The following is a 14,982-nucleotide window of genomic DNA, read 5'->3' as shown; positions in this document are numbered from 1 at the left end:
TACATTTAAGTTGTCTTTATTGAAATGCATTAAAAATGTTTAATATTACATCTTTATTGTCAATTAACAAATTCTGGCAGAAGAAGGCTAATTACAACAAGTATTACAATATGACACATAAATTATTGCATAGCTGCAATGTAGTGAAATAAATGTTTTCAGTTGGCTAGTGTGTGACAGACAAGTGGATCAAGTAGATGAGTACGCATGTGAAAAGACAGTATGTAATGTCATGGATTTAAATCATCCAAAGGTGTACACGACCAACTTTTGAAAGCTTTATGACACATTGAGAACATATGAAATATAGCCTAAAATTAATGACACCTAAATATAATTCACCATGAAGTCAACATACGCCATTATTAATACAAATAAAGATACCATGCGATGATCAGAACAGACAGTTGCACAATGCTGTAGAACTGACAGTTAGCATTTACAATTGTTTAAAAGAAGCACAACAGCTGTATTATAATTCTGTATTACATAGTATTCTGCAGCATGTATAACAAGGTATGTTTAGTGCTCAGCACACTTGATGCAAATGTGTTTTGGATTCCACTACAGAATGTGATTAAGTTGCTTCTGACCTTGTCATTTTGCTTGTTACAGGCTAACCACTTTATTTAAATCTTAAAAGGAGCCAGATATACTTGAGTAATGTATAAAGATATGCTTATAGTTAAAAATAGGATACAAAATATGTGATGAAGATTACCTTTATGATAACTGTGTGATTCCTGTTTAAAACCTTTCTGTTTGTCTGCTGCACTTGTGTTAATAGTCCTCAGGCCCAATGAGATCATAGTCGCCTTTGGGACACTATAGGAATACTTTCATTTCCAGGAAGCAGCTTATCTGATATGTTTTTTTTTTTTTGTTTGTTTTTTTAAACCCACAGTCAATGTTTAAAAGGCTAAACATTTCACAATGGGAAACATACTAGTGTATACAGTGTAAAAATCATGTTTGAATTTATTTATTTTTTTATTTCAATAGCCATTTTGATTACAGATCCTATAAAAATTGCATAATCATACAGCAGAACCCTGAGAGAAATGCTTTCAGAGAAGACTAACACAGCTCCTCTTTGTGTAGGCACTTAAATATCTTTTTTTTTTCATTGCCATTGAGAAGTTAATTACAGAAGAGAGAATGGCATACGTCATATGTAAAATAATGTTAGCACAAAAGTCTCGTGACATTGCCATTACTTTTGTGCTAACATTATTTTACAAATATGAAACTTAACTTGGGCCTACTGTAAATGTAATATATTTGTAAGGCATGATTTCAATGATTCCCAATACAATCCCATCAAATAAATATCAAATATTGTGCACAAAGTGTTCTTGTTCCCAACATTATTCTATCACACAAAGTAAACATTGAAAAATGTTTGTTTTAGTTGCATCTAAACTTTAAAGGGATTGTTCACCCATAAATAAATCTTCACCCTCATGTTGGTGGGAAAAGCCATATGACTTCCTTTCTTCCATGGAACACAAAAGGAGATGTTAGACAGCATGTTAGACTCAGTCACCATTCACTTTCATTGCATCTTTTTTCCATAAAACATATGGACATTCTGCCATCTCCTCTTGTGTCCCACAGATAAGACAAAAAAACAAAAAAACAAAAAAAAAAATCACAGGTTTGGAACAACATGATGGTGAGTAAATGATAACAGAATTTTCATTTCTGGGTGAACTGTCCCTTTAAGGTCCAAAAAGAAAAAACAAAGTTACCTTCTTACAAATTCACGAGTAGTGCTTTATGCTAAGAAGTTCATCTTAATTCAAACAAACAAATAGTGCAAGTGGTATGACCGCTTACTTATCATGAGCAATGGCGCAATGAAAGGGCCTAATACTCCTGTGTATCAGCTGACACATTCTGCAACCTCTCCACTATGAAAAAGCACAGCGTTCCTGTGAAGCCCATGATGACCATAATGAGGAGCTGCCAAGTCAGAAGCACATAACCGCTGTAGAAGAACGCCACTGCTGCAAAAATGGACTGAGAGGAGAGGAGTGTGTTACTGATACACACTGTAACAAATTCACATTCTACACTCCACCTTATTTCATCCTTATTCTCAAAAGAATTCTATTTTATAGACAAACCAGTGGTTCTCAAATTTCTCAGACGATGTCCAAAGTATGTCTGACAAAATCAGACTATCTAAGTACCATCTAGCACACAACTAGGCTATTTTGACATGCACTTTCACTTGACATTATAAGAATGTCGGCTTTGCGTTAGAGTCCAATGATAAGATGCTACATTAAAACAGAAAATAGATTAATTTTTTTTTTTAAATGAAATCATGGAAAAATTTAATATTTATTTTGAAACATTTTTTCCATGTATTTACATTTCCAGAGTCCTGTGGTACATTCCACCTGTGGGCATTCCAGTTTAAGAAACCACTGATAAACTATGCAAATAAACTGGCCTATGCTTTCTTTGTTGGAATAAAATAGCTGGTTTGTTTGAAAATGAGAGTCATGTGGGCCAAGATATAAAAGGAATCGTGGTCAACTACAATTTGAATGAATGCAGACTGTACCTGTGTGAATTTGAATATAGCAAAGGCTGGTGCACTATGTTCAACATACACCCGTCCCAGGATGCTGTAAAGTTGAGTGTTGAAACAGCTGTCCCCAAGACCAAGCAAGAAGCTGCACAGCAGGGCAATGGACACACTACAAGAGTAAACAACAAAGATTGCATAGCAGTCCTACAATGCAACAATGAACAAAAAACTTATGAAATCAAATGTAGAGCATAGAGGCTTTTAGTCCATGTCTGTTAGCTTTGAGGCCATACTAGTGTATTGGAGAAAAAAAAAACCTTTCATCAGATATAGTCATTTAAAATGTACCGTCTTTCTCTTTTGTGAAAATTGAAAAACATATTGATTACCTGCACTAATGTCTTGTTTCATTTAGGGATGCACCGATATGAAATGTTTTTGGTCAATACTGATTTTAACAAATAACTATTGGATGATACCAATGCTGATACCAATATTTTGCCAATTACCTTATTTTTTCATCATATCACTGTTTTGCTTAGGAATTAAAAATGTACAAAGATGTACAAAAGCCTTTGTTCTAACAATAAGTAATTTCCGTTGCATATGGATTGGAGCTGTTGAACAGATGACAGGCCAAAATTTTAAAGAGAGCCACAATAACCTAGTTTCCACCCACTTTTTCCAACCGTCTTCTGCCTGTTTCCATTCAAATGGCTTTTTATTGATAAAAATGGTGTACGTGTTGATGTCATGCTTAAAAAATATCTTTGTCGCATAAGTTTAGGCTTATCATCAAATAAATCTGCCCTTAAGCCCCCCCACCAATTCATTGAAATTAGACAGCTTACTGTCATTTTAATTTCATAAATAAATGCAATAAGAAGAGGAGGAACTGCAATCAAAAGGGAACAGTTGCCCTTCTGATAGGACTGTAATATTGGTCATGATGTTGCGCCTATCGCAGGTTGCCACTGATTCTGACCCGAAAGCGAATCGTCATGGCCCTTAGTATAAGAACCAACCATCGCTGTGTATATGCTGTGTGCACAACTATTAAAGAAAAACTGATGCGGTGTAATACCAGGGTTTACACATGATACATTCTATTTTGAACAATCATCTAATCTAAAGCATTGCCATCACAACTACATTATGTCCCGCATATTTGTCCAGCAACTTTTAATGACCAAATGAATTTGATTATCATCTAAAATTAATTTTAGCGTCATAATGCAATTTACATTTTCTGAAGAAGCTCAGCAAATGCGATCCAAGGTAAAGGTTAGATTTAAAATATTTAAACGTTTTAAAATGTTCAAAAGCTCATTTTCTGAAAGTGAATGTAACGCATGGCTGCTGGCAACGATGAAGACGATGAAATGAAGAATCCAAGTGCAAATTTATTAATAAACGTGAAATATGAAGTGCAAATTTATTAATAAACGTGAAACATGAACTTGACTATAATCTTGACTTGACATAACATGACATCTACAATACTTGACAATGGAAAACATGGAAAACATGAGGGCTTAAATACATGGACATTGGAGAACATAACCAATGAACAAACAGAACCCTAAACAAGATAATCAAACAATGAACCAATGAAAACAAGACACATGAATATGGAGGGAAAACAGGACATCACATGACTAGGGAACACATGACATGAAACAGGAACTAAACTTTTCAAAATAAAAGACATGATATACATGAACACACACATTAAACGTTACAGTGAACTCCACATTGGACAAATAGTTCTGATAGTTTATAGTCTTGAAAAAAGTGTAGAACATTACACAATAATCTAAGCTAAACAATACTTTTATAGAATTATAGGCTGTGTTAGTGTTCCAAAAAAGCACACTGATGCTTTTCTCCCAGTATTGTGTATTTATTTTTTATTATTGTGGGCTAATTCCATGACTGCTGTCTATTATTTTAAATGCTGTGGAAAAGCAGCTTTAATAAATAAATGGATGGCTACCATGATTAAATTAATCGCAAAGAGTGGCCATTCATTTGTTCTCCGTGCACTTGTCGATGACAGGCGCATGATACGAGATATTATATCCTGAAAGTGTCATGACGCAGATGTGTTTGCAGCATCGGATCTGTGCAGGTATGCCGTTAAGACCACTCCATAACAGTGCGAGTAATGCTTCACGTAGAATAAATTGGCTTTCAAGGATGTATACCTTGTCATGATTAACACAGGAGAATGATTGGGATAAATTCTGTCATGTGACAATATTTTTGCATTCATGCCAATTTTCTCAACAATAACTGTTTCCAAACCAGTTTTTCGCAACACTTGAAGTATCGACATAGAGTTTATGCGCTAGAGTTAAATGGAAAAATATTGTGTTGACACTTGTGAAATTTTAGCAATAATTTGCGTTTCCATCAGCTATATCAGTAAAGTTTTGATGCGCTATACTTTTTGTCACAAAAAAAACCCTTGGATGGAAACGTAGTTAATGAAAGATAAATACAGTTGAAGTCAGAAGTTCACATACATCTTAGCCAAAAACATTTAAACTCAGTTTTTCACAATTCCTGACATTTAATCGTAGAAAACGTTCCCTGTCTTAGGTCAGTTAGGATCACTACTTTATTTTAAAGATGTGAAATGTCAGAATAATAGTAGAGAGAATGATTTATTTCAACTTTTATTTCTTTCATCACATTCCCAGTGGGTCAGAAGTTTACATACACTTTGTTAGTATTTGGTAGCATTGCCTTTAAATTGTCTAACTTGGGTCAAACATTTTGGGTAGCCTTCCACAAGCTTCTCACAATAAGTGGCTGGAATTTTGGCCCATTCCTCCAGACAGAACTGGTGTAACTGAGTCAGGTTTGTAGGCCTCCTTGCTCGTACATGCTTTTTCAGTTCTGCCCACAAATTTTATGTCGGATTGAGGTCAGGACCTTGACTTCATTGTGCTTAAGCCATTTTGCCACAATTTTGGTGGTATGCTTGGGGTCATTATCCATTTGGAAGACACATTTGCGACTGAGCTTTAACTTCCTGGCTGTTGTCTTGAGATGTTGCTTCAATATATCCACATAATATTCCTTCCTCATGATGCCATCTATTTTGTTAAATGCACCAGTCCCTCCTGCAGCAAAGCACCCCCACAACATCATGCTGCCACCACCTTGCTACACGGATGGGATGGTGTTCTTCGGCTTGCAAGCCTCACCCTTTTTCCTCCAAACATTACGAGGGTCATTATGGGCAAACAGTTAAATTTTTGTTTCATGAGACCAGAGGACATTTCTTCAAAAAGTAAGATCTTTCTCAAACTGTAGTCAGGGTTTTTATGCCGGTTTTGGAGCAGTGGTTTCTTCCTGGCTGAGCAGCCTTTCAGGTTATGTCGATATAGGACTCGTTTTACTGTGGATATAGATACTTGTCTACCTGTTTCCTCCAGCATCTTCACACGGTCCTTTGCTGTTGTTCTGGGATTGATTTGCACTTTTCGCACCAAACCACGTTCATCTCTAGGAGACAGAATGCGTCTCCTTCCTGAGCAGTTTGATGGTTGGTGGTCCCATGGTGTTTATACTTGCGTACTATTGTTTGTTCAGATAAACGTGGTACCTTCAGGTATTGCTCCCAAGGATGAACCAGACTTGTGGTGGTCCACAATTGTTTTTCTGAGGTCTTGGCTGATTTCTTTTGATTTTCCCATGATGTCATGCAAAGAGGCACTGAGTTTGAAGGTAGGCCTTAAAATACATCCAAAGGTACTCCTGCAATTCAGTGCACCTCCTATCAGAAGCTAACTGGCTAATTGTCTAAAGGCTTGACATAATTTTCTGGAATTTTCCATGCTGCTTAAAGGCACAGTTAACTTAGTGTTTGTAAACTTCTGACCCACTGGAATTGTGATATAGTCACTTAAAAGTGAAACAATCTGTCTGTAAACAATTGTTGGAAATATTACTTGTGTCATGCACAAAGTAGATGTCCTAAATGGCTTGCCAAAACTAAAGCTTGCTAAAATGAAATCTGTGAAGTGGTTAAAAAATTAGTTTTAATGACTTCAGCCTAAGTGTATTTAAACTTCTGACTTCAACTGTAGAAGATAAAAAGATTTAAAAAATTGAAAAATATCTAAATATCATAGCATGATGCTTGATGTAAAAAAAAAATACATATATATTTTATACTTCTAAAACATTTTTGCACTTCTGTTTTTGCAGTTCAAAACAACAGAACTCACATATGGCATGTTTGTACTGTATATAACAGAACATCACAAATTCATACCAAACATACGTTGTGCAGTTCCACGGAAATGTCAACCACATCAAAAAGTTACCAAAGGAAAAATACACCCTTTTAAATTCTATTGTGGTGTAATGGATAATTGAAAATGCCATCCAGATTGCACCGCTTGCTTACACATTTCTGACTGAAGCTCTAATTGAAGAACTGATTGCAGTCTATTTTTAAAAGCAGCCTTTCAAACTTTTGTAATTGTGCAAGACCTTATTGGTATTTTAAACTGAACTCAATCAATCATGAAGCCTTAATGGATACCATTCCAATGTCTAAGAAGTCAAAGTTTGCTGTTTTCTAAGCATTTGGATGGTTTTACCTCATCATGTATAGCTAAGTGCCGCTTTCACAATTGTCACGTAATGACAGTTCCCTTACGACTCAGTACACTCGACATTGCGTAGCAACGCATATGGAGAATACCTTCATATACGACCTAGTTGAAACCTCTCGACAATTACGCCAATATTCTAATATTGGCTATGGTGTTTGAGCCACGCCTGTTTTGGACAGAAACTGTCCGCTATAAAAACAGGTGCACAAACACCATTTCCTCAGAATTTCTTCCTTCAAGACAGCAATCATCTCTTGTCTAGAACCCCTCTACTTTGTCGTTGATAAACACGAGTCAGCGGGCAGAATTTCCGCTCCCCTGCTGTGCTCTGGCGAACATCAAAACCACCTTGCCGATTGACGCTTCACTGGTGAACGGGCCTCAGCATCCTGATTACCTGCAGCGCTTCAGCAGGGTTTGTGTATCCTTACAAAGCAATTGTATATTGTGTATTGTATATTGTGTGATATAAATATAAATATATATTAATTTATATATTTATATATCTAAAAGAGTCACTTACGTGTTCGCGTCTTTTTAAAGATGTCATCCGTAAGTGTTCCTTGTGCGAGAGATACATACTGCCATCAGATCAGCATGAGAGCTGCATTTTTTGTCTGGGCCACGCCCACGCAGAGACAGCTCTCATGAAGACAGACTGCCCTCACTGTGAGGGCATGAGTCTCAAGATGCTTTGCTCGCGAATCACTCTCGTTCTGAGGAATGATTCAGCCTCACGCACCCTGCCACCCACCTCTTCTGTGATTCCCGAGGATTCACATGAGAAGGCACGGTGGGGCTGCAAGGTCGAGTAGGATGACTTTAAGGTGGTCCTTGTGGTGGCACACGCCCTGCGAGCCCCTCAATCTCTCTGAAGCACATGTTTTCCGATATGCTATCTGCGAGACGAGCTCTGACCCTCTGAAATAGTGGGCGGCATCATCTCGTTCAGCGGTTCTGACGCTGGGGATAATAATGACGATGTCATGTCTCTTGCTGCATCAGGCGAGTGGTCAGTGGATGATGCTGCTGTCCCTCGCCCCAGCGAGGGAGAGGAATGTGCACGCGCCACTGACAGGGAGATGCACCGTGTCCTTACAAGGGCAGTCGAAGAGCTTCACCTTGAGTGGTCTCCCCCATTCTCGCCTCGATGAATGGTTTCTGCAGTCCGGACGCCGTCAAATGGCAGCGTCCTGCAAATCTGCCCCATTCTTCCCCGAAGTTCATAACGAACTATCTAAGTCCAGGCACGCGCCCTTCTCAGCGCGCTCGCACAGTGATGCCATCCTCTTTAATGTGGATCACAGGGAAAAAGTTTATGCCCAATTACACCCTGTGGAGGAGGCGGAACACCTCTGCACAGCAAGTAACAAGGCATGGAAATGACGCCCCATACATCCTTCCAAACCACGTTGACAAACGTCCACACAGGCGGGAAAAGCTTAATCAGCAGCAGGTCAAGCTGGATCAGCACTCCACGCAATGGTGGTGTTCCAGGTATTTCAAGCCAAGCTCCTCAGGCAAATGGACGAGCACGGCTTCAATCCAGAGACATTCAAAGAGATCCGCACCACTACAGACTTATCGCTGCATATCACGAAAGTCACTGCGCAGGCCTTCGGCAAGTCCATGGGCAACCTGGCAGTTCTGGATCAACATATATGGCTGACCCTCACAGAAATTGGTGATAAGGAAAAAGCCACCATTTTGGATGCTCCAGTGTCTCCAGCCGGCCTCTTTGGTGGCTCTGTGAATAAGTTTGCTGAGCGTTATGTCGCGACTCAGCAGCAGTCACAGGCTATGAGACACTTTATGCCCAAATGGAGTATATGACAGCTGGTTCACCCTTGCTCTGTTTCGAGCCAGCGCCTGACTAAAAGCCCCATACGTGCTGCCTCACCGGCACCCGCGCATCAACACGTGCAGCAAAAGCGCTTCTGATGGGCACAACACTTTGAAGCAGAAAGCAGAGCTCACGGTTCCCTCCGGGTCTGCTCCATAAAAGGGGTATTTCAGAACCCTAACGGGTATTTCAGAATGGGTGCAAAAACGATCGAACATGGTTATATGATCCAATTTGCACACCGGCCACCCCGTTTCAACAGCGTTCTGTCTTCCACGGTTTCACCCGAAGACACACCAGTGTTACGAGCCGAAATACACAATCTCTTTGTGAAAAACGCAATAGAGATTGTGCCAAATCGTCAAGCACAAAAAGGGTTTTACAGCCATTATTTTCTTGTTCCAAAGAAAGACGACGGACTTTGGCCAATCCTGGATCTGAGACATTTAAATCGCGCACTTATAAAGCGCCCATTCAAAATGATTACTCAGAAACAGATCTTATCGCATGTACGGAATCGAGGTCTCAAGGAATCGAGGTTACGTATGTAACTGAGAAGTTTGTCCATTTTTCATGTGAGAACGAAAAAGAATAATAATTAAATATTACATGTTCTTTGTAGTGCCAACCCTTCTGCTTTCTGGATCAGTATTTCTGGATTGTGCATTTGAATTCAAAGAGTACAAAGTGTCATGATAATTAATTATAAATGTACCATAAGTTTTCATATCGATGTTTTCATGCTTACACCGATTTGCTGATGGTTTTAATTTGGTCATTAATTAGCCGATAAATATTGGTGGCCAGTACATCGGTGCATCCCTATTTTTAATAGAAATTATGTCAACACGGGAAAGAAATTTTAACTCATCGAGCGATTTCATGGGGTCTTTATATTAACTCTGCAAAAGTTCAACGAACTTGCTGAGCATGAAAAACGGGACACTGATTCCAATTTTCACAATAAAACGTGTACATTTTTTATTGTGCAGGTTTTACAGTGTTTTATTGTGTTACTATACCTTGGTGCCATATATGGCTTATGTTGCGAGCTGGTTTTGAGAACCACAGGAGCATCATCTGGTATGTTGAGGAATATCAGGTAGAAGGCCACAAAGTGCACAACCATCCCTAAGAAGACCACTGAGGTGCGCCTGAAACGGTTATTCTTCAATACAAGGCCAAACAATCCTCCCCCTGCAGACAAATCCCAAGGTCTAGTTAAGCCTCATTCTGTCTTATAAAAGTATTAGTTCACCTTGGATTTCAATGTCCATAATACAAAGCATTAATGACAATTAAATAATACAACAAAGTGAAATAGACTGAGTAATCGAAATACACTGTAAAAACTTTCAGAAAATATAAAAATGCTATGGTAAAAAATTAATAATTGGTTAACCTATGGTAGTTACTGTACCATGTATGGTGAAAAAATACAATACATGTAATTTTACAGTAAAGTATTGTTGTCTATCTATCTATCTATACACTGGCATCCAAAGATTTGGAATAATGTACAGATTTTGCTGTTTCGGAAGGAAATTGGTACTTTAATTCACCAAAGTGTCACTCAACTGATCACAAAGTATAGTCAGGACATTACTGATGTTAAAAACAGCACCATCACTATTTGAAAAAAGTAATTTTTGATCAAATCTAGACAAGCCCCATTTCCAGCAGCCATCATACCAACACCTTATCCTTGAGTAATCATGCTAAATTGCTAACTTAGTACTAGAAAATCACTTGCCATTATATCAAACACTGCTGAAAGCTATTTGGTTCATTAAATGAAGCTTAACATTGTCTTTGTGTTTGTTTTTGAGTTGCAACAGTATGCAATGGACTGGCATGTCTTAAGGTCAATATTAGGTCAAAAAGGGCAAACAAAAGAAACAGCTTTCTCTAGAAACTCATCAGTCAATAATTGTTTTGAGGAATGAAGGCTATACAATGCTTGAAACTGCCAAAAAACTGAAGATTTCATACAAAGGTGTACACTACAGTCTTCAAAGTCAAAGGACAACTGGCTCTAACAAGGACAGAAAGAGATGTGGAAGGTCCAGATGTACAACTAAACAAGAGTATAAGTACATCAGAGTTTCTAGTTTGAGAAATAGACGCCTCACATGTCCTCAGCTGACAGCTTCATTGAATTTTACCCGCTCAACACCAGTTTCATGTACAACAGTAAAGAGAAGACTCAGGGGTGCAGTTCCAACAGGTTGGTATATTGACATTATTTAATGTAATTATATATACATACAGTAGTGAACTGTAAAATATACAGGCACCAAAATGACATCCTGTAATGCCTGAAACATGGTCACTGTATTTTACACTGAATTTCTGGCAACCACACCTATCTGTTTTTACAGGATTTTTCTAAAGTGTAGATCCCTGCATTTTTTTCTCTAAAAGTGCACTTACCAACTATTTCTCCAATTCCCACTACAATGCCTGAAATGCCAATCAAGCCTTTTGCTGCTTCTCCAAAATGTGTCGTAGCTCCAATGCAAGTTCCATACACGCCACTGTAAAACGACAGCTCCAAACCTTCAACGAGAGAGCAGGAATCAAAACATGTTCATCATGATCAACAATGTTATGAATGGAATAAAAATGGGTGTTTTCTTTTAATGATGTCCTTACCACTGTATGCCATGCAGAAACTTAATAATAATATGGTTTTTGTTCTGAAGATATCCAAAATGGTCTCTAAAATAACACAGACAAAAGCAAAGAACTTTGACAAATCATTACAAAAGTTGCCCAGTCTGACAGCGCTTTAAATTATAAAAGAAAACGGATCACGAAATGGATAGAAATAAATTTGAAGTGTGTAGTGTCTGCACCACTAGCATCAATAAACCCTATGCGGGGAATCAGCTTATGAAAGGGGAATCAACTTATGAAAAGCATGCTAATAATAGTTGATTCTGCATATTAAGCTGGGATAGGAGAAAGAATCCCCTTCAAGCAATATGAACTTACTAAACTCTGTTTTGGCTTCCGTCACAGCAGAAGTTACTCTTTGTTTATATCTGAGAAATAAATTACATAACAAGCATATGAGTCACTGAAAATTGCAACATGCTCAAACAAGACAGTAGACAGGGTTCGTACAGATGCTTCAAAGTTAAATTCAAGGACTTTTCAAACACATTTTTATTTGTTTTCAAGGACTATGCTTGAGATGTCATTAAAAAAACTATTTATTTGTTAATTTTAAGTTAATTTAGTTTTTACAAGTACAACATATCTCAATTTGCATCTTTAACTACACATTCTCACAGTAACAATTCTTGTTTCATTCATGACGAAATTGATGTGCAATTGTAGTGTGCTCCCTTAAGATGAATCTGCCCTATTCTAGCCCTGCTGAAGCACCCCCAGATCATCACCGATCCTCCACCTGGTCATCTAATGGTTAGACGGAGACCTGGAGAGGCCTTCAAGCCACAGTGTCTCGCACCCACTGTGAAATTTGGTGGAGGATCAGTGATGATCTGGGGGTGCTTCAGCAAGGTTGGAATCAGGCAGATTTGTCTTTGTGAAGGACGCATGAATCAAGCCACATTCAAGGTTATCCTGGAAGAAAACTTGCTTCCTTCTGCTCTGACAATGTTCCCCAACTCTGAGGATTGTTTTTTCCAGCAGGACAATGCTCCATGCCACACAGCCAGGTCAATCAAGGTGTGGATGGAGGACCACCAGATAAAGACCCTGTCATGGCCAGCCCAATCTCCAGACCTGAACCCCACTGAAAACCTCTGGAATGTGATCAAGAGGAAGATGGATGGCCACAAGCCAGGAGTGGCATAAAGTCACCCAACAGCAATGTGAAAGACTGGTAGAGAGCATGCCAAGATGCATGAAAGCAGTGACTGAAAATCAGGGTTATGCCACCAAATATTGATTTCTGAACTCGTCCTAAGTTAAAACATTAGTATGGTGTTGTTTATAAATGAATATTAACTTGTTTTCTCTGCATTATTCAAGGTCTGAAAGCACTGCATCTTTTTTGTTATTTTGACCAGTTGTCGTTTTCTGCAAATAAAAGCTCTAAATGAAAATATTTTTATTTGGAATTTGGGAGAAATGTTGTCAGTACTTTATAGAATATACACAAATTTTCATTTGACTAAAACACATACCTATAAACAGTAAATCCAGAGAAACTGATAATTTTGCAGTGGTCTCTTAATTTTTTCAAAAGCTGTATTTTGATATTGACCCAAATGTTGTCAGAAATAACCTATTTTATGAGACAAAAAGCTTTCTTTACACAAGGGGGCGCCAGACGGCTTACAAAACTGAATCCTCCATTGATGTGCATTCAATTCTCAGAACGTTTTACATCTCATCTAATTTTGTTTTTCACTCTGAAGAGTAATTTGTAATTAAAACTGATAGTTGAAAGGATTCATACTTTTTAAATCCGCCACAGCAGTATCTATATATTTAAAAAAAAAAAAAAAATTAATCATCCAGTAACAATTGATTGTGATTGGTCCATTCAGGACAGCGCTGTCAAAAGTAACAGGTGACACGTGACAGCGCTGTCTATGCACTGCCTGCCTCAGCTGTGGTCTAGTAGTCGGTCTGTCGTCGTGTTTTTCAGAAAATAAATAAATCCATTTAATTTATTAAATGACTAAAGCACTGTATTTTATGATTCTCTATAATTCAAACACTTTTTAAGCACTTCTTGATGAAAATGTCTATTTTCAAGGGTTTTCCAGGAGTTAAATTTGAAAAGCACCTTGTAGGAACCCTGAGTATATCATGCTTTACGTAACCCTTAGCTTCCATACATCACTGTCAATGTAAATCATTATGTTCAGGAGTGAACTTTACATGAGTCGTGCTGATAACAGAGACTGGCCCTCCTCTTCAGAGAGAGCATCTTCCAGTTCACGAACCTTCCTCAGGGCAAGGAAACTTAGTGTCCCGAGTACCGAGATAACCAGCAGGGCCACAAACATAATCTTTCTGTCGTTATCTGTGATAGAATGTCAATACAAATGTGTCTAGAAATGAAGACTTTTAAACAAAATTTGAATTTCAAATTTGATTAAATTTTGAAAGATATTGAGGTGTGAGTGTTAGTACAGAGACAGGATATACTATGGTTAGCCGAGCTCAAATAAGTGCTCATTAACTTATACGTGTCAGGAAAAAGTCCAAAATTACTTTAATATAGGTCAGCATAACATAAACATAAAAATTAGTAAGTGCACCTTTAAGTCAAAAAAGAGTGAAAAAATCATTTTTAAAATATGACTGTCAAACATGTTACCTGAAATTTCAGTTTTTCCATTCCAATCAAAATACACATATAAATTGCCAAACACCATACTGGAAGGGAAACAAATAGAGGTTTTCAAAAAGGAATCATTGAGAGTGTTTTAAAAGCTAAACATAGATCTTGTTGGTATGACTGGTGTAGTTAAATCCTTGATTACATGATGAATATATTAAGGTTAGGAATGTTTTTATTAATCTTGATGCTGCTAGTAAACATGTATTGCTCTGACTTCTAATGCATATTCCAATTAGATTCTTTAACTAATCACACAATCGCAGGTGATTCAGGGTAAATATGTTAGTCTAAATCAAAGATTACATTTCAGGATAACTGTGCATCAGTGGTAAGCTCTCCTTAAAGGGTTTGCTGCAGTTTCCTTCTTTACCTGCACTGCAGTAAAGCCCAAAACATTCCTGTGTTCCTGTTAATGGTGGACGTATCGGAGTTCTCCAATAGAACATGCCCTTGAGCCGTCCAAAGCACTGTGGATTGACAAAGAGTACAGGGGTGATATTAGGTCTAAAGAAAAGTTGTAAAAAGATTCAGAACAACAATCAAATATTGCAGCAATGTCATCACTATCAAAAATATGAGTTACATCAAAATTGGAGAATGCCTGTATGACATGCCTAAATCAACTTTAGTATTC

General features: G+C 37.8%; 1 protein-coding gene across 6 annotated transcripts in view; it reads right to left on the bottom strand.

Annotated features, from left to right (window-relative positions):
* LOC127451568 (UNC93-like protein MFSD11) overlaps positions 1–14,982 on the bottom strand; it is a 26,922-nt gene continuing 11,940 nt past the window's right edge. For 5 of the 6 annotated variants that reach the window (XM_051716319.1, XM_051716316.1, XM_051716318.1 and 2 more), the window contains 9 exons: positions 14,719–14,815; positions 14,325–14,383; positions 13,883–14,027; positions 12,017–12,066; positions 11,675–11,740; positions 11,453–11,578; positions 10,042–10,216; positions 2,576–2,711; positions 1–2,022 (listed from right to left, as the gene is read on the bottom strand). In XM_051716319.1, the coding sequence (XP_051572279.1) occupies positions 1,870–2,022; positions 2,576–2,711; positions 10,042–10,216; positions 11,453–11,578; positions 11,675–11,740; positions 12,017–12,066; positions 13,883–14,027; positions 14,325–14,383; positions 14,719–14,815 (1,007 nt within the window). In that variant the 3' untranslated portion in view covers positions 1–1,869. The remainder of the gene's footprint in view (positions 2,023–2,575; positions 2,712–10,041; positions 10,217–11,452; positions 11,579–11,674; positions 11,741–12,016; positions 12,067–13,882; positions 14,028–14,324; positions 14,384–14,718; positions 14,816–14,982) is intronic. The other variant, XM_051716320.1, reaches the window with a different exon arrangement.

The sequence above is a fragment of the Myxocyprinus asiaticus genome, chromosome 14, assembly GCF_019703515.2.
Source record: "Myxocyprinus asiaticus isolate MX2 ecotype Aquarium Trade chromosome 14, UBuf_Myxa_2, whole genome shotgun sequence".
NCBI lineage: Eukaryota > Metazoa > Chordata > Actinopteri > Cypriniformes > Catostomidae > Myxocyprinus > Myxocyprinus asiaticus.
This window is presented reverse-complemented; position numbering and strand designations above follow the sequence as displayed.